Source organism: Hemiscyllium ocellatum, chromosome 24, assembly GCF_020745735.1.
Source record: "Hemiscyllium ocellatum isolate sHemOce1 chromosome 24, sHemOce1.pat.X.cur, whole genome shotgun sequence".
Lineage (NCBI taxonomy): Eukaryota > Metazoa > Chordata > Chondrichthyes > Orectolobiformes > Hemiscylliidae > Hemiscyllium > Hemiscyllium ocellatum.
This window is the reverse complement of record NC_083424.1, coordinates 2,168,790-2,195,998: the sequence shown is the minus strand read 5'-3', so window position 1 is coordinate 2,195,998 and position 27,209 is coordinate 2,168,790. Positions and strand designations below refer to the sequence as shown.

Below are 27,209 nucleotides of genomic sequence, written 5' to 3'. Positions count from 1 at the left end.
ATTTAGGCTGTCTTCTTTAAACCTTAGAAGGTTAAGAGGTGGTCTGATCGAAGTCTTCAAAATATACTAAAAGGGAAAAATCAGTATTGATAAAGATAAATTATTTCCACTGGTTCGGGATTCTAGAACTAGGGGGCACAGTCTAAGAATTGGATCCATATTGTTCAGGAGAGATGTTAGGAAGCACTTCTGCACATATAAACTGGTCAGTGTTTGGAACTGTCTTCCATAAACTGCAGTGAATGCTTGATCAGTTGTTAGTTTAAATCTGAGAGATCATTTTTTATTAAACAGAAGTATTAAGTATGGGCCAATGGAATTAGGCCACATATCAACTGCATTTCACTGAATGGTGGATCAGACTTGAGGGGCTGAATGGCCACTCCTGTTCCTGTGTACCATATTCTATAAATTCATCAACTTAAATCTCACCCAGAACTTTGTTGTGAGTCTCCTAATTTCCTCCAAGTCCTATCCACCCATCAGTTCTGAGCTTTACAGTGATTCAAAATTGGGCCATTTAAAATTCTAATCCTTGCTTTCAAATTTCTCCATGGTCTTACTTCACCTTCCCCATCTCCCTGACCCTCCTGAATTTCTTTGAGATAGGTGCACTTAGAGTCATAGAGATGTACAGCACGGAAACAGACCCTTCGGTCCAACCCATCCATGCCGACCAGATATCCCAACCCAATCTAGTCCCACCTGCCAGCACCCGGCCCATATTCCTCCAAACTCTTCCTATTCATATACCCATCCAAATGTCTCTTAAATGTTGCAATTGTACCAGCCTCCACCACACCCTCTGGCAGTTCATTCCATACACGTACTACCCTCTGCATGAAAAAGTTGCCCCTTAGGTCTCTTTTATATCTTTCCCCTCTCACCCTAAACCTATGCCCTCTAGTTCTGGACTCTCCGACCCCAGGGAAAAGACTTTGTCTGTTTATCCGATCCATGAACCTCATAATTTTTTAAACCTCTATAAGGTTTACCTCAGCCTCCGATGCTCCAGGGAAAACAGCCCCAGCCTGTTCAGTCTCTCCCTGTAGCTCAGATCCTCCAACCCTGGCAACATCCTTGTAAATCTTTTCTGAACCCTGTCAAATTTCACAATATCTTTTTGATAGGAAGGAGACCAGAACTGCACGCAATATTTCAACAATGTCGTATACAACCGCTCCGGGACCTCCCAATTCCTGTACTGGGTACTCTGACCAATAAAGGAAAGCATACCAAATGCCTTCTTCACTATCCTACCTACCTGTGACTCCACTTTCAAGGAGCTATGAACCTCCACTCCAAGGTCTCTTTGTTCAGCAACACTTCCTAGGACCTTACCATTAAGTTGTACCTCTCCGCCTTTATTCTCTCCATCACTGGCTGCTGCTTTCAATTGCCGATGTCCCTAACACTGTAGTCTCTCCCAAAATTTCTCCTCCCTTCAATTCTCCATAAAGCGTTGCTTAAAATCTACCTCTTCAGTCATTTGTCCTAATATCACATGCAGCTCAGCATCAATGTTTCTTTGAGAACTCTCTTGGGAAGCAGCTTTGGGCAGTTTACCAAATTAAAAGTGCTGCAGATTGTTGTTGCTGATAAATGAAAAGGCTTCCAATACATTGAAGGCTCTGAATTCAATGACTGCTGAGGACAAACAAGTAAAAGGAAAATTCGGTGTACTATTGACTCATAGCTACATGGTCTCAATGTGCACAGACCATCTTGGTGGTCAAGTTCTCCAATTTTCCCCAACTGAAATTTACACCGTGCCATTACAGACATCTTCCTGCTCTCCCAGAACCTTGTAGCTAGAGTCCTCTCCTACTTGATTACCCTTGTACCAACTCATTGCCATCCTTACCCAGCCCAAATTGCTTTTCCTGCTTACATACAAACAAGAGCAGCTACGCAACCTCTCAAGGCTGCTCTGTCAACGTGGTCAGAGCTGATGAGATTAAAACTACAAGGCCACATTCCCACCTACCCCTGATAACTGGTTCAACCCATTATATACCAAGAAGCTATCCACCTCTGTCTTCAAAATATTCAAAACCATTGTTAACACCATGTTTCAGGAAGAGCGTTCCAAAGACTCTCATCCCTATGAGAAATTTCTTTGCCTGATACCCGTTTCAAGTGGTTGTGGCCTTAATTTTAAATGGTGACTGCTCATTCTAAATTCTTCCATTAGAGAAAATATTCTATTTCTTATGTTCTTATGCAATATTTTCAAGTCATCGCCTTCACATGTAAATCTAAATTATCAACCCCCAACACAAACAGCAAGGGCCCCAGTACCAAGCTGTATGGAGCCCCATTGGAAACAAATTCAGTCACAGAAATAACTCTCTACCATTATCCTCTGCTTCCCGTCTCTCAGCCAATTTTGGATCCAACATGCCACTTTGCCTTAGATCCCACAGGCTCTTACTTTCTTGACCAGTCTGTCATGAGGATTTTACAAAAAGCCTTGGTCACATCCATGTGGACCACATCAATGCTCCTGGCTACCTCCTCAAAAATATTCATCCAAACTTGTCAAACATGACCTTCCCTGAACAAATCCATGCTGATTATCTACATTATTAATCCATGATTCTCCATGTACAGGTATATTTTGTCCCTCAGAATTCTTCCTAATAACTTCCTCACTACAAGGTTAAATTGCCTGGCCTGTAATTTCCTCTCTACCCTTTCCTCCTATTTTTAATAATGGAACAACATCCAGTCTCCAATCTTTTGCGTCCAGTCCTTTGGCACTTCACCTGCGGCCAGAGGAATTTGAAAATTACTGCTAGAGCCCCTGATGTCTCCTCCTTTGCATCCCTCAATAGCCTGGAGTACATCTTATCTTGCCTTTGAAAATTATCTTTAATTTTTCTCATTAACCATGGATGTTGTGTTCCTTCCTTGCAACCTTTCTTACTCAGAGGGTCATAGAGTCCTACAGCACAGAGACAGGCCATTTGACCCAAACTGGTCCAGCTGACCAAAATGTCCGTCCATGCTGATCCCACTTCTCTATCCTTCCAAACCTTCCCCATCCATGTAGTTGTCAAAATGCTGTTTAAACATTGTTAATGTACCCACATCAACCACTTACGATGGCAGCTTAGAGCATATGTGTACCACCCTTTGTGTAAAAAAGTAGCCCATCTGGTTCCCATTACTCCATCCTCTCTAACCTTAAACTGATGTCTTCTAGTCCTTGATTGCCCAACCCTAGGGAAAAAAACAAGAGTACATTCGCCATATCCATGCCTCTCATGATCTCATATTTCTATAAGAACCCCCTTTCAGTCTCCTGCACTCTAAAGAAAAGAGTCCTAGCTAATCCAACCTATCCCTATAACTCAAAAGAACAAAAGATATGTACAGCACAGGAACACACCCTTCAACCCTCCAAGCCTGTACCGATCATCATGGACTAATTAAAATTAAAAAAAACCTTCTCCCTCGTTTGTTCCGTATTCACTCCCTATGCATGTCACCAGCCAAATGCCTCTTAAATGTCGCCAACATGTCTGCTTCCATCACCTCTTTTGGCAGTGAGTTCCAAGTTCCTACCACTCTCTCCATGAAAAACCTCTCATGCACATCTCCCTTAAACTTTCCCCTTCTCCCTTGTGCCCTCTTGTAATTGAAACTTCAAACCTGGGTAAAATGCCTCTACCCTATGTACGCCTCTCATAATTTTACAGACCTCTATCAGGTCTCCTCTTAGCCGCCAGCTTTCCAGCGAAAACAACCCTAGTTTTTTTAAACTTTCCTCATAACCAATGCCCTCGAGACTAGGCAACATCCTGGTGAACCTTCTCTCCAAAGCTTCCACATCCTTCTGGTAAAGTGGCAACCAAACCTGCACACAATACTCAGACCCTTGAATAGGCAATAGCGTTGTAAATTTCTTCTGTACTCTTTTCAGTTTAACAACATCCTTCCTATAGCAAGGTGATCAAAACTGAATACAATATTGCTAGTATGGCCTCACCAATGTTTTGTATAACTGCAACATAACTTTCCAACTTCTATACTCAATGCCCTGACTGATGAAGGCCAGTGTGCCAAAAGCCTACTTCACTGCTCTGTCTACCTGGGACTCCACTTTCAGAAAACTGTGCACCTGAACTCCAAGATCACTGTGTTCCACTACACTCCTTAAGGCCCTACCATTCACCATGAAACTCCGACCTTGAGTTGAATTTCCATAATGCAAGACCTCGCACCTAAGGATATTAAACTCCATTTGCCATTTCTTGGCTTACTTCTCCAGCTGATCAAGGTCCTGCTGTAATTTCTGATAACCTTCCTCACTAATCACAGTCCCGCCTATTTTAGTGTCATCTGCAAACTTACATTCTTGCCCATTCTCATCCAAATCACTGATACAGATAACAAACAGAAATAGGCCTAGCACCGACACCTGAGGCACTCCACTAATCACAGGCCTCCAGTCCGACAAGCATCCTTCCAATATTATCCTCCGCTTCCTCCCATCAAGTCAATTGTGTATCCAATTTGCCAGCTCCCCCTGAATTCCATGCGATCTAACCTTCCAAAGCAGCCTACCATATATAACCTTGCAAAAAGCGTTACGTAAATGCATATAGACTACGTTTACCACCCTGCCCTGATCAAACTTCCTGGTTACTTCATCCAAAAACTCTAAAAAAAAAAAAAATTTGTGAGGCATGATCTCTCTGGCACAAAGCCATACTCAATGGAATGAATGTACTCTTTGTATTCTGAATATCTCTCAACGTCTCCAACTGCATCCCCACTGACCCAAATGTTTTGAATCCACCAGGATTACAGGTATCGCTGAGACATACAATGCTCCTCAAAGTGCTGCTGCCACTGCAACCTGAGTTCCATACTCAGTGACATTAGCCACAACATGCACAATCTCAATCTCTCTCTCTCCATCAGCACCATCTCGCATTATATTATATATACCAGTCCCCTGTTCCATTTCATTTTCTGTCTCATTTTCCATGCTTTAACAAGAAACCTTTTCTCTTTCTTTCAGCTATTAAGGAATGCAAGTTCCAACAAGTCAAGGTTACTAACATCCCTGTGGATCCTTGCTCCCTTCTCCTCCCTTGTGACTCCATCCATTCAGCTAGTCCTACTTCTTGCTGTGTATTCACTAGGTCTCTGAACCTCCCCTCTGATGCTGAACAGTCTGCACTCAGCAAAGGACTAAGGTTTGTTGTTTTATGCCCCCAATCAATAAATTCCAGGCACAATGTGAAGCTGAACTCTTCTCCCAATGTCTTTCCACCTGTGCCCATGTCTTTGGACAGGGTCCTCTCCCTGCCATACAGACCTCTTCACCATCTCCAATACTCTCCATCCTCCTGACCCCTCCCTTGGCTTTTTACTTGAACTTGACTTCTTCATCAGAACTGCCAATGTGACAACAGACATCTTAATCTCTCTTCCTCTTCCCCATCCCCTCACCCTTTCTAACCTGACTTGCTCTGAATTTACTATACCCCATTCCCTCAAGTCTAACCCTGACTTGTTCATCAAACCTGCCCATAAAGATGATGTTGTTGTTCCCAGGCTTGCTGAACTCTACCTGTCAGAGGTTGAGCACCAACTCTCACACACTTCCTCTTCTCTCCCTGGGACAATGTGACCCCATCACTGAGCCTCAGGCTGTTATTTCCAAGGCTGTCACTGACCTCATCTTCCTTGGCCACCTCCCTTCCACAGCTTCTCAGCTCAGAGAAGCCCATGCCCCAAACAGTACACTTAGACTGCCTTCTCAAAAATCCACAAACAGGACTGGCCTGGCAGACCCATCATTCTAGTCTACTCTACTGAACTTATTTTTTCCTACCTTGACTCCATTTATTCTACCCTTGTTTAGTTCCACCCCACTTACATTCATAATTCTTCAGACAGTTCACATCAGTTCCATAATTTCCAGTTTTCTGGTCCTTAAGACATCCTCTTCACTGTGGGAGTGTAATCCCTCTACATGTCCATCCCTCATCAGGGTTGTCTGAAGGCTACCTGCTTTCTCCTTGAAAAGAGGTCAGCACAGTCTCCATTCAACACCATCCACCTTCACCATCCGTTCTCACTTTGAACAATTTCTCCTTCAACTATCTCACTTTCTCCAAGTCAAGGATGTAGTCATGAGGACCCACGTGGGTCCTGGCCATGTGTGTCTCTTAGTGGGGTATGTGGAACATTTCTTGTTCCAGTCTTACTCTAGCCTCCACCCACAACTCTTTCCCAAAATACAATGATGACATAATTGCGATGCTTCCTGCTCTCAATCAGAGTTGAAAAAAAAATCACCAGTTTCCATCTTATGCTCACTTTCATCTGGTCCATCGATGATTTTCTCTACCCTTCCCTAACTTCTGTGTTTCCATTTCTGGGGATAGAGTATCCACCAATATCTATCACAAAGCCTTCAGCTCCCACAATTACCTCGACTACATCTCCTTACATGTTATTTCCTGCAAGGAAATAAGTTCTGAAGAAGGGTCACATTGGACTCGAAATGCTAACTCTGTTTCTCCATAGATGCTGCTAGATCTGTTGAGATTCAGGATTTTATCGGTTTTCTCTTTGAATGATTTCATCTGTTTGTTGAGACAAAAGGAACCCCTTTGTCCTATAAAATTATTTCAAATTTTCCATCCCAACTCATCCAGCTTTCAAAGCCTCATGAAAAATGTATGCTTTTGACTGCTTTTGTGCTTTTCACTTCAGAACCTATATTTTCAGCTCAGTGTCCACTCTCGCTTTAGTTTAATCAACTGGACTTTTACAGATGAGCAATGCATAAATATAATGTGTTTTTCTTTCTTCATCTACAGATAGGTTCTGTGATTGGATTTATTTAAAATCATGAAGGATTTGGTTGGAAATAAAGAAAACTTGTCTTTCAAATGGCTGACTGGTCAATAACCTGAGGGCAAAGGTTTCAGGTGTTTGACAAAAAAGAGTCACAAGAAACATGAGGAAGAATACTTATGCAGTATGTCATCAGGACAGCATTGTGGCTACAGATTCAATAGGAATCTTCAAAAGAGAATTGGTTGAGTATTCAAAGCAGAAAAACATGTAGAGACATGGAGAAAGAATGGGGAGTGAGACTAACTGGACTGTTCTTCAAAACAGCTAAGACAGACTTGATGTGTCGAGTGATGCCCATTCCATGCCCGTGCCAAGCTAAATCATTTATTTAGGTCCAAGACCTTTAAATTTCAATGCTCTGAATCAAAATCACTTTTATCCCTTTAAAAGGAATGTGAATAGACGGAGTTTCTCCTAGACTGACAGATAAAGCATTGAGAGAAATCAGCAGTTAAACAATACATATAGCAGTTAACATCGAGAATCATAGAATCCTTCCAGGCTATTTAACACATTACACTCACACTGACCCTCCAAAGAGCATCCCACCCAGGCCTAACTCCATACTAGCTTGGTAACTGCCCGAAACGTCAATTTTCCTGCTCCTCGGATGCTGCCTATCTGCTGAGCTTTTCCAGCACCACTCTAATCTAGACTCTGATGTCTAGCATCTGCAGTCCTCACTTTTGCCTATTTCCCATGGCTAAACAACCTAGCCTGCACATCCCTGGACACTATGGGCAATGTAGCATGGCCAATTCACCTAACTTGCACATCTTTGGACTGTGGGAGGAAACCAGAACACCCAGAGGAAACCTACACAGACATGGGAATAATGTGCAAATTCCTCACAGTCACCAGAGTGTGGAATCAAACCCGGGTCCCTACTGCAGAGAGGCAGCAGTGCGAGCCGCACAGCCACCACATAAGTCAAGAAAGGAATATCATGTTTTAGAACTAATGACACTGAGGATGACAATATTTTAATTACCTACCTCATAACCTGGAGTCATGCGATCCAATTATTAGGCTCACTTAGAAATACATTACTTGTGAATCATCAGTTCAGCCCACTCACAGGATACCAATCACATCCCACTGCTCATCATTTAACTTTGCTTACGTAATTTTGCAGCACCTACAAATAGTGGAGGACTGAGATCAGCCCAGGCAATTCAGCATTGGCTTCAATTAGCAAAGAACAACAGGGAAGTGGGTGATGCTGCAGCAGTCACTAAAACCTAGTTTTAAATTCAGCTCAGATGGAGCAAATAATATGCTCCAGAGTCTGCTATATGGGTCCGGCAAAGTAATTTTGGGAATACCTCTTGGTCAGCTATTAATTACTTATCCAAAGGGGTAACCAAACAGCTGTAGGAAACAAACAAGTGCAACTTTGGTACAATAGTGAGGGACTTTCAGGTTGGGCAGATTTCACTTGGTACTTAAATAAAAACAAAATATTACAGATGTTGAAAATCTGAAATATAAACAGAAAATGCTGAAGAAACACAGATTTGGCAACATCTGTGAAGAGGGAAACAGAGTTAATGCTTCAAATACAATATGATCCTTCTTGAAGAGTCATATCACAATCAAAACATCAACTGTTTCTTTCTCCACTGAGGTTGCCAGACCTGCTAGGATTCTCCAGCAATTTTACATGATCACATACTAACTGATCTGGAAGCCTTTTACATTCATGTTGACCACCCAAGATGGAAAGCATTCCATTTACTAATAACAGCCTCCCAGCTTTAAACAACAAGACAATAGAAACGTAATAACATCCATGTAGAAATGGTAAAATTTGGTATCGTGGAATCTGAATTAGGGATGTCAATGAGCACTTACCTTCTGTCTTTGCTATTTGAAAAACACGATGGGAATCACCTACACTTCTTAATAAGTTCTTGTGGCTAATCTCAGATTAACAGCATTTTGAGAGGTCACAGGCTCCTAAGCGGTTTGAAATGTAAATTCTCTTTTAGATGCAGCAGTGATGAAAACAAAGAGTTCTTTTGACAAGTCAACAATTTTTGCTAAATGTTATGAGCCACATAAAGTCAGTAAAAAGTCCCTTTAGGTAGAGAAAAGGTTACCTTATGTTTTGTTCACACATCCTGTTCTTGAGTTTGTCTGCCATTTCATACATAGAGCAGCATAACTTGAGCAATCGGAGAAGAAAAGCTTCAAAGTAAAACTAAGTTCAAGCAACTTGTTATCAAAAAAAGGTACAGGTTCATCCTCTAACAAAATGTCAAGGATTTAAAGGTTTGCTGTGCACCAGCATAAGCAACTCAGCATCTCTAGCTAGTTCATTTTAAATTCTGTTAACATCATTCAATCATGTCTGGATTTGACATTGAGTTATTACTAATGATTATAGATGCTTCACACTGTAGTTGTAGCCAAAACTAGCTGTACATCCTTCAGTTACACCACTTAAAGGTTTAATCTGATTTCCAGTTATACTGGCTGAACTTTGCTATCATATGCAACTCACAGTCCATATTACTAGGTAAGGAAGCAAATGCGCCTTCCCTCAAATTATCAGTCAATATGTATTGAACAGAACAGAAGACATCTGGCCATGAATGAATGAATTTAATTTGAAAGTCTTGCTCATGTTAACAAATGCCATCAGCATCACTGTATAAAGCTACAGGTTTATAAATCTTAATTTCATGATATCCATTATAAAATTGAATAATTAATAACAAAAGAAGAAAGCATTCAATTGAATTTCAGGTTAATCAAAATAGCTTCATTTAACTGCAATTTTAGAACAGTCAACAAGAATTAATTTTGTATAAATAAAGGAGGTCATTTCACCCTTCAAGCCCTTCCACCTTTCAGTATGATCTTGGTTGATCCTCTATGTCAATACAATTTTCTTGCTTTCTCTCCACATTCCCTGAAATACTTAATGTCTAAAAATGTATCTCTCCTTTTTTTCGATTGACTTGGCCTCCACAGTCTTCGGTGACAGAGAATTATATAGGTTCATTACCCTCAGAAGAAATGTTTCCACATCTCAGTCCCAAATAGTCTACTCTGTATCCCCTGGTTGTAGACTCCCTAAGTAGGAAAAACATCTGCTTTGCAGCTAATCTGTCCATGTCTGTTAGAATTTTATATGCTTTGATCAGATCCCATCACATCTTTCTAAATCGAATGAATGCAAGCCCAGTCAAACCAATTTCTCCTCAGAAAGCAGTCCGGCCATCCCTGATATTAGTGAATCTATCTCTCCACCCTGGAGGCTCCCTGCCTTCAGTCCTGATGAAGGGCTTTTACCCGAAACATCAATTTTCCTGCTCCTTGGATGCTGCTTGACCAGCTGTACTTTTCCATCACTACTCTAATCTAGACTCTCATCCCCTCTAGTGACCCTCCATTGCACTCTCTCTACGGCATGGACATCCATTCTGAGGCAAGGAGATCAAAACTCCATACAATGCTCTCAGTGTGGTCTCACCAACGCCTTGTATAGCTGCAGTAAGATGTTACTACCTTTGAACACAAATCCTCTCGCAACGAAGGCCAAAACACCATTTGCCTTTGTAATGCCTTGCTGCACCTGACTGCGCACTTTCATTGACTGGTGTACAAAGACACCCAGATCCTACTGTACATCCATATTTCCAAACATATCACCATTTAAATAAAATTCTTCTTTTCAGTTTTTCTTAACAAAGTGTATAACTTCACATTTAGCCACGTTGTACTGCATCTGCCACGTTTGCCCATTCACTTAACCTGTCTATAAACCACCTTGAAACTGCCTTGTATCCATCTCACAATCGCATTGAGTTTTGTGACATCAACAAATTTGGAAATGTTGTATTTGATTCCCTGATCCAGATTACTGATACATAACTTGAACAGCTGGACCCAGCACTGACCATTGTGGTGCCCCACTAGTCATTGCAGGCTACTCCGAAAAAGACCCATTTGTCCCCACTTTCTGTTTCCATTTTGTCAACTAATTTTCAATCTATGCCAATCTATTATGCCATCCCTTGTGCTTAATTTTGCCCACTAACCTCCTACATAGGAACTTATCAAAAGCTTTTTAAAGTTCACGTCTACATCCTTTATCCATTTTACGAGCTACGTCTTCAAAAAGCCCCAGCAGACTTACCTTTCAAATATCCATGCTGGCTTTGTTCAATCCCGTTAGTGCTTTCCAAATGTTCTTTTATCACTCCTTTCATAATAAATTATAGAATTTTCCTGATGACTGATATTAGGTTAACTGGCCTGTAATTTTCTTTGTTTTTTTACTCTCCCTGCCTTTTAAATAGTGAGATGACATTTCCCACTTCTTCCCTGCCTGACTGGTACATACTTATCAAGGACATGCAGTACCTGGTTCTTGAATAAGCTCCACATTTCAATTGTGCCCATTCCCTGCAGTTTCCTTCTCCAGCCTATGCATTCTAAATCTTGCCTAAGCGCATCGTAATTGTCTTTCCCCCACCTATAACTCTTGCCCCGCGATATATACCTATCCCTTTCCATTACTAAAGTAAACATATCAAATTGTGGTCACTATCACCAAAGTGTTCACCTACCACCAAATCTAACACCTGGCCGGGTTCATTACCCAGTACCAAATCTAATGTGGTCTCATCTCTTGTTGGCCTGTCTACATTGTGTCAGGAAACCCTCTTGGACACAAACTGACTCATCTAAAGTATTTGAACTATCATAATCCCAGTCAATATTTGGAAAGTTAAAGCCCCCATATCAATTGCACTGTTACTCTTGCTTCTACTGAGGATCATCTTTGCTATTCTATCTTCCACATAGAAGATGGAAAAGTACAGCACAGAGCAGGCATTCGGCCCATGATATTGTGCCGAGGACTTAACCTACACACCCCTCAATTCACTACTACCCATGTGCATGTCTAGCAGTTGCTTAAATGTCCCCAATGACTCTGCTTCCACCACCGCTGCTGGCAATGCATTTCAAGCATTCACAACTCTCTGCGAAAAGAACCTACCTCTGATCTCTCCTCTATACTTTCCTCTTAATATCTTAAAACTATGACCCCTCGTGCCAGTCAGTCCTGCCCTGGGGCAAAGTCTCTGGCTATTGACTCCATCCATGCCTCACATTACCTCTTCAGGTCATCCCTCTTCCTCCTTCTCTCCAGAGAGAAAAGTCCAAGCTTAGTCAACCTTTCTTCATAAGACAAGCCCTCCATTCCAGGCAGCATCCTGGTAAACCTTCTTTGCACCCTTTCAAAGTCTCTGTATCTTTCCTATAGTAGGACGACCAGAACTGGACACAATATTCCAAGTGTGGTCTCACCAGGGTCTTGTAGAGCTGTAGCAAAACCTTGCGGCTCTTAAACTCGAACCCCATGTTAATGAAAGCCAAAACACCATATGCTTTCTGAACAACCCTACCCACTTGGGTGGCAACTTTGAGGGATCTATGTACTTGAACACCAAGATCCCCCTGTTCCTCCACACTGTCTTTAATACTATATTCAGCATTCAAGTTTGACCTTCCAAAATGTATCACTTTGCATTTATCCAGGTTGACCTCCATCTGCCATTTCTCAGCCCAGCTCTGCATCCTGTCTATGTCGTGCTGCAGCCTGCAATAGTCCTTGATACTATCAACAGCACTTCCAACCTTTGTGTCATCTGCAAATTTACTAAAGCACTCCTCAACCTCCTCATCCGAGTCAATTATAAAAACTACAAAGAGCAGAGGCCCAAGAACACAGCCCTGCAGGACACCACTGAACACTGACCTCCAGGCAGAATACTTTCCATCTACAACCACTCTCTGCCTTCTGTCAGCCAACCAATTCTGAATCCAGATAGCCAAATCCCCCTGTATCCCATACTTCCTGATTATATGAATGAGCCTACCATGGGGTCGGCTCAAATGCCTTGCTGAAGTCCATATATACCACATCTACTGCTCGACCTTCGTCGACCTGTCTCATCACCTCCTCAAAGAACTCAATAAGATTAGTTAGGCATGACCTGAATTTACCACCCTCACAAAGCCATGCTGACTACCTTTAATCACGCTATGCTTTTCCAAATATTCATAAATCCCATCCCTCAGAATTCATTCCAAAACCTTACTGACTACAGACATAAGACTGACTGGTCTGTAATTGCCAGGGATTTCCCTATTACCTTTATTGAAAAGGGGAACAACATTTGCGTCCTTTCAATCCACTGGTACAACTCCCGTGCACAGTAAGGAAGCAAAGATCCTCGCCAGCGGCTAAGCAACCTCCTTTCTCGCTTCCCGGAGCGGCCTAGGATAAATCTGGTCTGGCCCTGGGGACTTATCAATCTTAATGTTTAGCAAAGTTTCTAGCACATCAACTTCATGAATCTTGATCTGTTCAAGCCTGTATCCCAGCTCCTTAAAGTTCTCATTCACAACAAGGTCCCTTTCCTTAGTGAAAATCGAAACAAAAAACTCATTGCACAAGTTCCCTACCCTATCCCTGACTGGCCCTACCTTCTCCCTGATCATTCTCTTATTCCTCACATATGAGTAAAATGCCTTTGGATTCTCCCTAATCCTTCCTGCCAAGCCTTTTTCATGTCCCCTCCTGGCTCTCCTCAGTCCATTTCGGAGCTCTTTTCTAGCAAGCCTGTAAATCCTCTAAAGCTGCACCTACATCCTTGTTTCCTCCACCTTACGTAAGCTGCCTTCTTCCTTATGACGAGAAGCTCCTCTGTTCTCGCCATCCAAGGCTCCTTAATCTTATCCCTTTTTAGCTGTCTCAGAGGGACAAATTCGTGCATCACTCACAATAACTGCTCCTGAAACAGCCTCCACACGTCTGCTGTGCCCTTCCTGTGGAACAGTTGCTCCTTCTCTGTATTGCCCTACTCCTCTCTGAAAGCATCATATTTTCCTTTGCCCTAATTAAATATCTTCCCTTGGTAACTTTCCGTTTCCAAGGCTATGGTAAATGTGAGGCAGTTGTGGTCACTGTCACCAAAGTGTTCTCCCACCGTGAGATCTGACACCTCTCCTGGCTCATTGCCTACCACCAAATCCAAAATGGCCTCTCTCCTCGTCGGTCTGTCTACATACAGAGTAAGGAAACCCTCCTGAACACACCTGACAAAAACGGCTCCATCCAAACCATCTGCACTAAGGAGGTTCCAGTTGACATTGGGAAAGTTGAATCCATGACAACAACCCTGCTACATCTATATTTTTCCAAAATCTGCCTGCCTATGAATTCTTCAATCTCCCTACTGTTATTAGGGGATCTATTAGGTGGTTGCTCCCTTGCTGTTCCTAACTTCCCACCATATTGACTCAGTAGACAAACCTTCCTCAACCACCTTCATTTCTGGAACTATTTGGAGTATTATAGAAAACTCTTAACAGGGTAACCTCACCTTTTCCGTTTCTAATCTCAGCCCATACTACATCAGTAGATGAGTTCTCAAACCATAATACATTAAGCTTCAATCTGCAATTTGAGAGGGAGAGGGTAAAATCGGAGGTGACAATATTTCAGTTGAATAAAGGGAACTGTGGAGCTATGAGGGAGGAGCTGGCCAAAGTTCAATAGTGCAATACCTTAGCAGGGATGACAGTGGAGGAACAATGGCAAATATTTCTGTGTATAATGCAGAAGATGCAGGATCAGTTCATTCCAAAAAGGAAGAAAGATCCTAGGAGGACGCATGGGTGACCGTGGCTGACGAGGGGAGTTAAGAAACATATAAAGTTAAAAGAGAAAAAGTATAACATAGCAAAGATAAGTGGGAAAACGGAGGACTGGGAAGCTTTTAAAGAGCAACAGAGGATTACTAAGAAGGAAATACGCAGAGGAAAAATGAGGTATGAAGGTAAACTGGCCAAAAATATAAAGGAGGATAGTAAAAGCTTTTTTAGGTATGTGAAAGGCAAAAAAATGGTTAAGACTAAAATTGGGCCCTTGAAGACAGAAACAGGGGAATATATTACGGGGAACAAAGAAATGGCAGAAGAATTGAATTGATACTTCAGATCTGTGTTCACTGGGGAAGACACAAGCAATCTCCCTGAGGTAACAGTGGCTGAAGGACCTGAACTGAAGGGTATTTATATTTGCCAGGAATTGGTGTTGGAGAGACTGTTAGGTCTGAAGGTTGATAAGTCCCCGGGGCCTGATGGTCTACATCCCAGGGTACTGAAGGAGGTGGCTCGAGAAATCGTGGATGCGTTGGTGATTATTTTCCAGAGTTCGATAGATTCAGGATCAGGTTCTGTGGATTGAAGGGTGGCTAATGTTGTACCACTTTTTAAGAAAGGTGGGAGAAAGAAAGCAGGAAATTATACACCAGTTAGTCTGACCTCAGTGGTGGGAAAGATGCTGGAGTCTATTATAAAGGATGAAATTACGAAACATCTGGAGAGTTGTAACAGGATAGGTCAGAGTCAGCATGGATTTATGAAGGAAATATTTTGAGGATGTAACTCTGAAGATGGACGAGGGAGATCCAGTAGATGTAGTGTACCTGGACTTTCAGAAAGCTTTTGATAAAGTCCCACATAGGAGATTAGTGACCAAAATTAGGGTGTATGGTATTGGGGGCAAAGTACTAACTTGGATTGAAAGTTGGTTGGCTGATAAGAAACAAAGAGTAGCGATAAACGGCTCCATTTTGGAATGGCAGGCAGTGATCAGTGGGGTACTGAAGGGATCAGTGCTGGGACCGCAGCTTTTTACAACATATTTTAATGATATAGACGATGGTATTAGTAATAACATTAGCAAATTTGCTGATGATACTAATCTGGGTGGCAGGGTGAAATGTGAGGAGGATGTTAGGTGATTACAGGGTGACCTGGACAGGTTAGGTAAGTGGTCAGATGCATGGCAATGAAGTTTAATGTGGATAAATGTATGGTTATCCACTTCGGTGGCAAGAACAGGAAGGCAGATTACTACCTAAATGGAATCAATTTAGGTAAAGGGGCAGTACAAAGAGATCTGGGTGTTCTTGTATACCAGTCAATGAAGGTTAGCAATCAGGTACAGTAGGTATTGAAGGCGGCTAATAGCATGCTGGCCTTCATAACAAGAGGGATTGAGTATAGAAGCAAAGAGGTTCTTCTGCAGCTGTACAGGGCCCTGGTGAGACCGCACCTGGAGTAGTGTGTGCAGTTCTGGTCTCCAAATTTGAGGAAAGACATTCTGGCTATTGAGGGAGTGCAGTGTAGGTTCATGAGGTCAATTTCTGGAATGGTGGGACTACCTTAGACTAAAAGACTGGAGCGACTGGGCTTGTTTACCCTTGAGTTTAGAATACTGAGAGGGGATCTGATTGAGAAATATAAGATTATTAAAGGATTGGACACTCTGGAGGCAGGAAACATGTTTCCGCTGATGGGTGAGTGCCGAACCAGAGGACACAGCTTAAAAATACGGGGTAGACCATTTAGGACAGAGATGAGGAGAAACTTCTTCACCCAGAGAGTGGTGGCTGTGTGGAATGCTCTGCCCCAGAGGGCAGTGGAGGCCCAGTCTCTGGATTCATTTAAGAAAGAGTTGGATAGAGCTCTCAAGGATAGTGGAATCAAGGGTTATGGAGATAAGGTAGGAACAGGATACTGATTAAGGATGATCAGCCATGATTATATTGAATGGTGGTGCAGGCTGGAAGGGCAGAATGGCCTACTCCTGCACCTATTGTCTATTGTCAAACGTCCTTTCTGCAACCGTACTACTGTCCTTGACTAACAGTGCCACACCATTCCCTCTTTTACCATTTTTCTCTGTTCTCATGGAAACATCTGAATCTGGGAAAATGCAATAACCATTCCTGTCCCTTTTCTATCCATGTCTCCAAAATGGCCACAACATCGAAATCCCAGTTACCAACCCACGCTGCAAGTTCACTCACCTTATTCTGGATGCTCCTAGCATTGAAGTAGACATTTCAAACCAACTTCTTGCCTGCTGGCACCTTCTTGTGATCTTGAAGCATCAGATCTGACTTCATTACTCTCATCCTCCCGCATACTCGAACTACAACTTTGGTTCCCATCTCCCCATTGAATTAATTTAAACATACCCAAAGAGCATTAGCAAATTTTCCCCCCCACCCAGGATATTGGTACCCCTCTGGTTCAGGTGAAGACAATCCTGTTTGTAGAGGTCCGACCTACTCCTGGAATACCCCCAATTATCCAGGAGCCCAAAACCCTCCCTCCTTCACCACTCTTATAGCCACGTGTTCAACTCCTCTCTCTCCCTATTCCTCGCTTTGTTACTACGTGGCACGGGCAACAAACCAGAGATAATAACTCTGTTTGTTCTAGCTCTAAGCTTCCACCCTAGCTCCCTGAATTTCTGCTTTAAATCCCCATCTCTCTTCCTACCTATGTCATTGGTGCCTATGTGGACCACAACTTGGGGCTGCTCCCCCTCCCCCTCAAGGATTCCAAAAACATGATCAGAGATATCACGAACCCTGGCATCTGGGAGACAACACACCAACCATTCTCTTGGTCTCACAGAACCTCCTAACTATAGAGTCCTCAATGAAGAAATGCTCTTCTCCTCTTCCCCCTTCCCTTCTGAGCAACACGGACAGATTCTGCGTAAGAGACCTATGCCCATTGCTTACCCCGGTTAAGTCATCCCTCCCAACAGTATCCAAAACTGTATACTTGCTATTGAGGGAAACGGCCACAGAGGATCCCTGCACTGCCTGCTGGCTTCCTTTCCATCCCCTGAAAGTAACCTATCTACGTTCTTCTTTTACCCAAGGTGTGACTACCTCTCTGTAACTCCTCTCAGTAACCCCCTCCACCTCCCAAATGATCCGAAGTTCATCCGGCTCCAGCCCTAGTACCCTAATGTGGTTTTCAAGGAGGTGGAATTGGGCGCACTTCCCACAGATGCAGTCAGCAGGGACACTACTGGTGACCCCTACCTTCCACATTCTGCAGGAGGAACATTCAACTGCCTAACTCCATTCCCACTGTTCTAAATTCTCAATGAGACTATTGAAAAACTAAAAAAAATCACAAAGAAACCAGTTACCTTACCAATTTGCTGCACAGGTGGAGACACTACCCGAGTAGTGTTTTGGGTAAAGCAACCATTCAAATATAAAGCCTCACTTACCAGTAGTTTCATGTCTCCTTCCACTCAGTGTACACTCTGCCTATACACGAGGTAAATCTTTATAGCTTTTAAAATTCTACATTTCTCTGGTCCTCGCCGTCTCTCCTCCCACTCCAACTGCCACCGAACAAAAGTGAAGAACGCTGAACTCCTGGAGTAAGCTTTTATATCTTTAATAATTTTACCTGCCTGTCGGACCTCTGATCCTTGCTGTCAATCTCCCACTCCAACTGACTCCAAGAAAAGGTGATGTCAATTTGCTGGTGGTCAGTACAGGGTCCTTTGAGGTTCATCAGTAGTCGTTTCAGTGTATTGGTAGGTTTGTGGGCTACCATGATGCCAAGAGGTCGGAGTGTCATCACGAAACGGAACAAATTAGAAGAAACCTACAATACCATCAACAACTTCCTTACTGGCATAAGTTTCACCGAAGAGGAAGAGAACAACAACAGACTTCTCTTCCTAGATGTCACAGTGGAACAAACAGTCAATGGAGAACTGCAGCATCTACAGGAAAGCAATACACACAGACCAGAATCTCAACTATAGGAGCAATCATCCCAACCCCCACAAACAGAACTGCATCAGGACATTATTTAAAAGGGCCACAACATACTACAGCACCCAGGAACTACGAGCAGCAGAAGAAGAATACCTGTACAGTGTATTCAAGAACAATGGGTACCCGATGAACACAGTCTGCCGATTCTTAAGCACCAAACCCAAGCAAGTAGACACAACACGCCCAGGACTCTAGCCACATTACCATACATCAAAATCATCTTGGCGATGACTACCACACTAGTCCGACTGCCTAGCATCATGGTAGCCCACAAACCTACCATCACACTGAAACACCTACTAATGAACCTAAAGGACCCTGTACCAACAACCAGCAAATCGAATGCCATACACAAAATACCCCGCAAGGACTGCCACAAACACTACATCGAACAGACAGGCGGAAAACTAGCCACCAGCATACATGAGCACCAACTAGCCACCAAAAGATATGACCAGCTATCACTAGTGTCCTTACACACAGTCGAAGAAGGACAACACATCCATCCTAGGACAGGCTAAGCAGAGAAACACACGGGAAGTTTTAGAGGCCTGGCATTTAAACCAGAGCTCTATCAGTAAACATATTGATTTGGACCCCATTAACCAACTTTTGAGAAAATGAACTGGAAAGGATATCATCCACCTCAACAGACCAAGACACACAAATAAAAAGCAGGACAGAATACAAGCGCTTCACCGGAGGCTCACTGATGATGTTACCTCGTGTGGTGACAAAATGTCTGAGAACAAACCTACCAGCTCAGCGAGTAAACTCACAACCAGGATATTCAGTGTCCAGGGTTACTGGAATTTAAGTAAACTGAAGTCAAAAATGAATGCTTTTGTCAGGATATTAAACATCAAGAATGACACAAAAAGCTGATTATAAAAAAACTTCAAATCTTGTAATGCCATCGAATGGGAATGAATAAAAATAATCTGTGGCTTTGGTTACATATATGGCGTATAAATAGGATCCTGGCTTACTCATAGCCCTATACAAATGTTTGTCCTTTAATCTGAAACAGCAGTGCAGAGCAGAAGAACACCTTCACTTTAGAATACTTTTAATAGATAGGCAGGAGGCTGGAAGAACACAACAAGCCAGGCAGTATCAGGAGGTGGTGAAGTTGATGTTTCGGGTGTAACCCTTCTTCACAATATTTTTAAACAATATGAGGTTTTTCTGTCAGCTTAAACATCACTTCTGATTTTAATGGCTAGCTACAATGAAAGGCTTATATTCAGAGAATTTTTCCACACATGAAGATACAATTCAAATCATACTTCAATGGTCACAAAATATTTGTACACAAGACAAAATTACTCTGTGACACATCTTTCAATATAACAGTGATAAACAGTTATCGTGCTTTATAAACCCAAAACAATTCTGTCAGCTGAAGCACTGAGCATTTCCCAACCAAACAAAAATAAACCAGTTAAATTATCACTCATCATTTATAATCTCTAACTGAAGTCAATCATACCTGGATCATGTAGAGTTGTGCAATACGATACTCCTCAACACTCATGGGAAGAGGGATGTGGTATTCCTTGATAAGCATCTTGTTTTTAGCAATGTCCTTCCACAACTTAAAAATAATCCAAGGACTGTCGGCAAAATCTCAGAGTGTGTGATTCATAAATATAGCTGAAAAGAGGAAGAAGAAATAGCAGCATGTTAAACATATCAAGTAAATATTTATAATGTTCTTAACTCTATGTGTCCACCCACCTTCATTACCTTTGCAATTTATTGGCTAGAATTCTCAAAAGCAGGGTCTTAATGCCCACCCTTTTCACTCCATTTGTCGAAAACCTGGCACTCATCTCTGATTTAATGCAACTAATCACTTCTTTTTGTATAAAAGCCACTGCTGAAAATAAACAGCGCTTAGCTTTCATTGCTTTCATTTAATTTCTCTCAACATTTTCCACCCTGCAAAAAACGTGTTTCAACAAGACATTCCATCTAAGGTACATACAGCTTTTGTGCTCATTGGTTCTTCTGAAGTATAAAAGCGCAGTTTGTGCAAATAGCAGGCAGGTAGATCACTATTGACTCGGCTTTAGTTGGAAGCTGTCAGTTTCAAGAGAAAATATTTTATTATAAGCACTAAAAACGTATCATAGACAGAAAAAGTACTTTGGCTTCATGATGGCAAAGCATCTCTATCCTGTTAGATTTCAACAAAAATAAAAACAGCCCATGTTACATAATGAAAACATGTACAACCTAAAAGATAAAATTAAATCATCCAAATGATCTAAAGTTCAAATATTTTGATTGAAATTGTAATAGTTTCAGATGTTACAAAACGGACTGCACTTAACTTCTGCTGCGGTTGTAAAAAACATCTGTTCCCCTTTGGCTACAGTGTAGCTTTATCAGTTTGTCCACTCTATTTCATGTCCCTGTTAGCAGGGCAAGTAAAAAGTGATTTTGAGTGCTTCGTCCAGGGCTATTTACTTCTTGTTGAGTCATGAAACCCCTAGCTTCTGCTCAAAGTGCACAAAGTCTAGATTTTTAATGTTGAGAATTGAAGTTTATTTTTGAGATAGATCTCTGCTGTTACAATTTAGAGAATTATATCTAGATTTCACCACTGATTTAAGGATAATACTAAACGCACATCACTCCCTTTTCATTCAACAATAAAAGCCTACTTTTTAAGCTCTAAGTCCATTGAATAATGGCTAAAATTTCCTTGGGGTTGCACTTACTTGGTTTTAAGTCCAGGGATCTTTCAATACATTTTTCTTACAACAACAGAAAATTCTCTGAACAAATACCTTTAGTTTCAAATATTGCATAGTTACGACATGGCTGCAGAAATTAATGACAGCATAGTTAGGAAATTTATGGAGCTTACATAATCATTCAATGGATGTTGCAAAATCAGAATTTGTGAAAATCACATTTCCTCTCATGTTCAACATGTGACTATCTACTGTCAAGTGGGGAATATGGTTAAATGGTTTACAACCAAGGAGATATGAGATTTCACAGGATTTCTGGACTATTGAGATTCCTTTAAATGTTAGAGCTTCTGAGAAAGCTGATAAATCAGGCCTAAAAGGACTCATTCTTGAATGACCTGTTTGCAAAGCAACAATTGTGGTCAGGGGTAAATCACTCACAATTACAAACACTTGCTAATAAAGTTGAGGTCCATCTAAAGTTCAATGTTACTGAACCATAAAAAATGAAACACTCATCAGCTGCCCTTATAATTCCAGGTGCTCGAGATAGCGGGTTTGGACGGGACAAAGGACTTTTGACAATTTGCTGCTGTGCATTGTGGAGACATAGTTGAATGGTGAAGATGGTGGAAGGGGTGCCAATTAAGCAGGATACTTCGTCGTGGATGGTGTCAAGTTTTCTGAATATTGTTGGGGCTAGCCTTATGCAGATATTATGTCATACACTGACTTGTGGCTTATTGGTGGACAGATTTTGAGGAGCCAGAAAGTGAGTTACTTGCTGCAGAATTCACCATCTGTGGGCTGCTCTTGTGGCTACAGAATTTATATGACAAGTCCAGTTTAGCTTCCAGAGTGCAGGCGCACCAGTTTCATAAACAGCAGGAAAGAGAGAGGGGTCAACAGCTTCATTTAGAACAGTGAGAGAGAGGGGGGGGTGAGCAGCTTCTCAAACAGAGGTGGGGGGGGTGAGCAGCTTCTCAAACAGTGAGAGACAGGGGGTGAGCAGCTTCTCAAACAGTGAGAGACAGGGGGGTGAGCAGCTTCTCAAACAGTGAGAGACAGGGGGGTGAGCGGCTTCTCAAACAGTGAGAGACAGGGGGGTGAGCGGCTTCTCAAACAGTGAGAGACAGGGGGGTGAGCGGCTTCTCAAACAGTGAGAGACAGGGGGGTGAGCGGCTTCTCGAACAGTGAGAGGGGGTGAGCAGCTTCTCAAACAGTGAGAGGGGGGTGAGCAGCTTCTCAAACAGTGAGGGGGGGTGAGCAGCTTCTCAAACAGTGAGAGACAGGGGGGGTGAGCAGCTTCTCAAACAGTGAGGGGGGGTGAGCAGCTTCTCAAACAGTGAGGGGGGGTGAGCAGCTTCTCAAACAGTGAGAGACAGGGGGGTGAGCGGCTTCTCAAACAGTGAGAGGGGGGTGAGCAGCTTCTCAATCAGTGAGGGGGGGTGAGCAGCTTCTCAAACAGTGAGGGGGGGTGAGCAGCTTCTCAAACAGTGAGAGACAGGGGGGTGAGCAGCTTCTCAAACAGTGAGGGGGGTGAGCGGCTTCTCAAACAGTGAGGGGGGTGAGCGGCTTCTCAAACAGTGAGGGGGGTGAGCAGCTTTTCAAACAGTGAGAGACAGGGGGTGAGCAGCTTCTCAAACAGTGAGAGACAGGGGGGTGAGCAGCTTCTCAAACAGAGAGAGACAGGGGGGTGAGCGGCTTCTCAAACAGTGAGATACAGGGGGGTGAGCGGCTTCTCAAACAGTGAGAGACAGGGGGGTGAGCAGCTTCTCAAACAGTGAGAGACAGGGGGGTGAGCGGCTTCTCGAACAGTGAGAGGGGGTGAGCAGCTTCTCAAACAGTGAGAGGGGGGTGAGCAGCTTCTCAAACAGTGAGGGGGGGGTGAGCAGCTTCTCAAACAGTGAGAGACAGGGGGGTGAGCAGCTTCTCAAACAGTGAGGGGGGGTGAGCAGCTTCTCAAACAGTGAGAGACAGGGGGGTGAGCAGCTTCTCAAACAGTGAGAGACAGGGGGGTGAGCGGCTTCTCGAACAGTGAGAGGGGGTGAGCAGCTTCTCAAACAGTGAGAGGGGGGTGAGCAGCTTCTCAAACAGTGAGAGACAGGGGGGTGAGCGGCTTCTCAAACAGTGAGAGGGGGGTGAGCAGCTTCTCAATCAGTGAGGGGGGGTGAGCAGCTTCTCAAACAGTGAGGGGGGGTGAGCAGCTTCTCAAACAGTGAGAGACAGGGGGTGAGCAGCTTCTCAAACAGTGAGGGGGGTGAGCGGCTTCTCAAACAGTGAGGGGGGTGAGCGGCTTCTCAAACAGTGAGGGGGGTGAGCAGCTTTTCAAACAGTGAGAGACAGGGGGTGAGCAGCTTCTCAAACAGTGAGAGACAGGGGGGTGAGCAGCTTCTCAAACAGAGAGAGACAGGGGGGTGAGCGGCTTCTCAAACAGTGAGAGACAGGGGGGTGAGCGGCTTCTCAAACAGTGAGAGACAGGGGGGTGAGCAGCTTCTCAAACAGTGAGAGACAGGGGGGTGAGCGGCTTCTCGAACAGTGAGAGGGGGTGAGCAGCTTCTCAAACAGTGAGAGGGGGGTGAGCAGCTTCTCAAACAGTGAGGGGGGGGTGAGCAGCTTCTCAAACAGTGAGAGACAGGGGGGTGAGCAGCTTCTCAAACAGTGAGGGGGGGTGAGCAGCTTCTCAAACAGTGAGGGGGGGTGAGCAGCTTCTCAAACAGTGAGAGACAGGGGGGTGAGCGGCTTCTCAAACAGTGAGAGACAGGGGGGTGAGCAGCTTCTCAAACAGTGAGGGGGGGTGAGCAGCTTCTCAAACAGTGAGAGACAGGGGGGTGAGTGGCTTCTCAAACAGTGAGGGGGGTGAGCAGCTTCTCAAACAGTGAGGGGGGTGAGCAGCTTCTCAAACAGTGAGAGACAGGGGGGTGAGTGGCTTCTCAAACAGTGAGGGGGGTGAGCGGCTTCTCAAACAGTGAGGGGGGGGTGAGCAGCTTCTCAAACAGTGAGGGGGGGTGAGCAGCTTCTCAAACAGTGAGGAGGGTGAGCGGCTTCTCAAACAGTGAGAGACGGGGGGTGAGCGGCTTCTCAAACAGTGAGAGAGAAGGGAGTGAGCAGCTTCTCAAACAATGTGGGGGGGAGGGAGGAGTGCAGCTTCTTAAACAGAGAGAGAGAGAGAGAGAGAGAGAGAATGAGCATCTTCCCGAAGTGCGGGGGAGGGGGGGTGGGGGGGGGGGTGCAGCTTCTTAAACAGAGAGAGAGAGAGGTGGGGATGAGCATCTTCCCGAAGTGAGGGGGGTGCATTACTGCAGCTGAAATTCGCTTTTAACATGTTGAACATCCCAACTAAATTAAAATGGTTGATCGGGCAATGTGTTGCAGCTGTCTTTTGTGGGAGCTGGTTAATGAGCGAATATATTAAAAAATACTCAATAACCTTTCAGAAATTCTGATGAATGGTCATTGACCTGAAATATTAACTCTGCTTCTTTCACTACAACATTTTCTATTTTTGAATGAAAACCCAAGTGGGACATGTAATCCTGAGTCTGAACAGTTGACTAACTGAAGATACAATTTCTGTACTTTTAAACCAAGTAATCGGTGACGCATATTTGAAATACCTGAATTCAAAAATCAATGCAATTCATTTTTTTGAAGAGTTTCATTTCAAGATGTCATCAGACTGTAAATCACATCTTTCAAACTGATGCATAAATAAACAACATTTCTGCATCATGCCATTTTTAAAATCAATTTAACTTGATCTCTCTTGCTTTTCCTTTAGATTTTTCTTCTCTCAGCTGCATTTATACTCGTGCTTAAATTGCTATGCTTCTTCAGCTTCCTTGGTTTTCATGCAATATTGTCAATCTGATTCATTAACTTAGTTGTTCTCTCCACACATTCTGTCTGATCTGTTATGTATGACTAGCAATTTGTTTTTATAACAGTTTTTAATAGTTTTCCAGATTAGATTAGACTTACAGTGTGGAAACAGGCCCTTCGGCCCAACAAGTCCACACCGACCCGCCGAAGCGAAACCCACCCATACCCTTACATTTACCCCTTACCTAACACTAGGGGCAATTTAGCATGGCCAATTCACCTGACCCGCACATCTTTGGACTGTGGGAGGAAACCGGAGCACCCGGAGGAAACCCACGCAGACCCGGGGAGAACGTGCAAACTCCACACAGTCAGTCGCCTGAGTCGGGAATTGAACCCGGGTCTCAGGCGCTGTGAGGCAGCAGTGCTAACCACTGTGCCACCGTGCCGCCCACAAATGTGCAGAGACAGCAAAAACAAATGATTTGGATTTTTATCTTTTTTTTTCCTATATCTATATTCACCATAGCTCATCTCATTAGCTGATCATGAATTATGCATCACTTTTTAAAACTTTAAACTGCAACTAAAGAATGTCCTGTATTATTCTAGTCTCTTGCATACTTCAAGAACTTCATCATCAGTGTCATTTGTGAAGGGTTTCACAATCAGCTCCTGTCTGTTCACCTTCAATAAAGGTTCATCACTTCCATAGATCAAACTAAAACTTTAGAACAATTTGAAGGGCGTAATTCAAAATAATAAAGGCAATTGAATCAGTACAGGCTGATTTCCTGCATCAAAAACAAAAGCAAAACAGAAACTCAAAAACAGCTCAAAAACGATAAAACCAACGGAATATAATTCTCGTAACAAGGCCCACACAATAGTTGGACACTGAAGGTATGTCCGGTATCCTTCCAATGCCCTTAAATACAAAGCTAAGTCAAACTGCACACATGGTAACTCACACCAAAGTCTTTGACACTAATCCCAGAAGACAAGATGCACTTGTCTGGTTAGGATTTGGGCTTCTATTATAAAATAAATCATTCATATGTCCTTTTCAAGCCAGATCACAAGATCAGTTCAGTCGGTAATTTTCGAGCATTAACGTTGGACAGTGTACAGTCATAGTATTTATTTTAATAAACCTTCAACATAATTCGTATTGAATTTTCACAAGAATGAAACTCATCTCCTGCATTTGGTCACAGATTGGCATTACCCAAAGTCGGAGATTTGTTAAAAATGATTTCAGTCATTTCTAAAGACAGAATATCTGAGCAATTACGTGAGGCATGTGGCTCACCAGTATTCTTTAAAAATGTGTCATACAGCCAAATCTGACTTTCCTGCTCACTCAAAGTACACTTTTCGACATCTATTTTGTTTAATTTCACTCTACTCATTCTCCATTTATTTTCATATCCCTAATTCACATGTCATAAATTTCATTTTAAAAGCAAATATGGGCTACGTTTCAACAATCACTTGTGATAGAGAATTCCACATTCTAGCCATGATTTAAGGAAAGAACATTTTTCTAACATTTCTTCTGTATCTTCATGTTCAGCTTAACATTAATGTCCACTTCTTACCATTCCATATACCAATGCAAAAGCACACTATTTTATATAGCTGTTCTTCAGATTTGAATTTCACTGCAAGGCTAGAATTTATTGTCCATCCCTAACTGCCTCTAAACTGAATGGTCTGCCGTGCTATGGCAACTATGAATTAACTAGTTTTAATGGATCTGGAGTTACATGTGGGCCAGATCAGGCAAGGGTAGGTAATTTTCTCTCTAAGACATTTAGATTTTATTTTGGCAATTCAACAGTTTCACAATCACTCTTCCTGAGGCTAGCCTTTTAATTCCTTTTTATGAATGAATTCAAATTTAAATTTCCCTAGCTACCATGGTGAAAATTGACCTGTCTCATGATCTTTGGTCCAAATCTCTGCATTAAGGAAAGCTCCCTGGTCTCAGAGGACCATAGGTCTTCTCTTTCATTAATGATAGATGACTGATGGTGGTTTAACCTAAGGGTCATTATGCCTCAGGCAATGGGGAAAAGTTGAGAAGGTGGGACATTCATGG

General features: G+C 42.9%; 1 protein-coding gene across 9 annotated transcripts in view; it reads right to left on the bottom strand.

Moving 5' to 3' along the window:
* The window catches only part of LOC132827008 (membrane-associated phosphatidylinositol transfer protein 2), a 538,978-nt gene that overhangs the window by 213,994 nt on the left and 297,775 nt on the right, over positions 1-27,209 (bottom strand). For 8 of the 9 annotated variants that reach the window (XM_060843350.1, XM_060843356.1, XM_060843357.1 and 5 more), the window contains one exon: positions 20,071-20,234. In XM_060843350.1, coding sequence (XP_060699333.1) covers positions 20,071-20,148 — 78 coding nt within the window. In that variant the 5' untranslated portion in view covers positions 20,149-20,234. Of the gene's footprint in view, positions 1-20,070; positions 20,235-27,209 lie in introns of those variants that run through there. The other variant, XM_060843358.1, reaches the window with a different exon arrangement.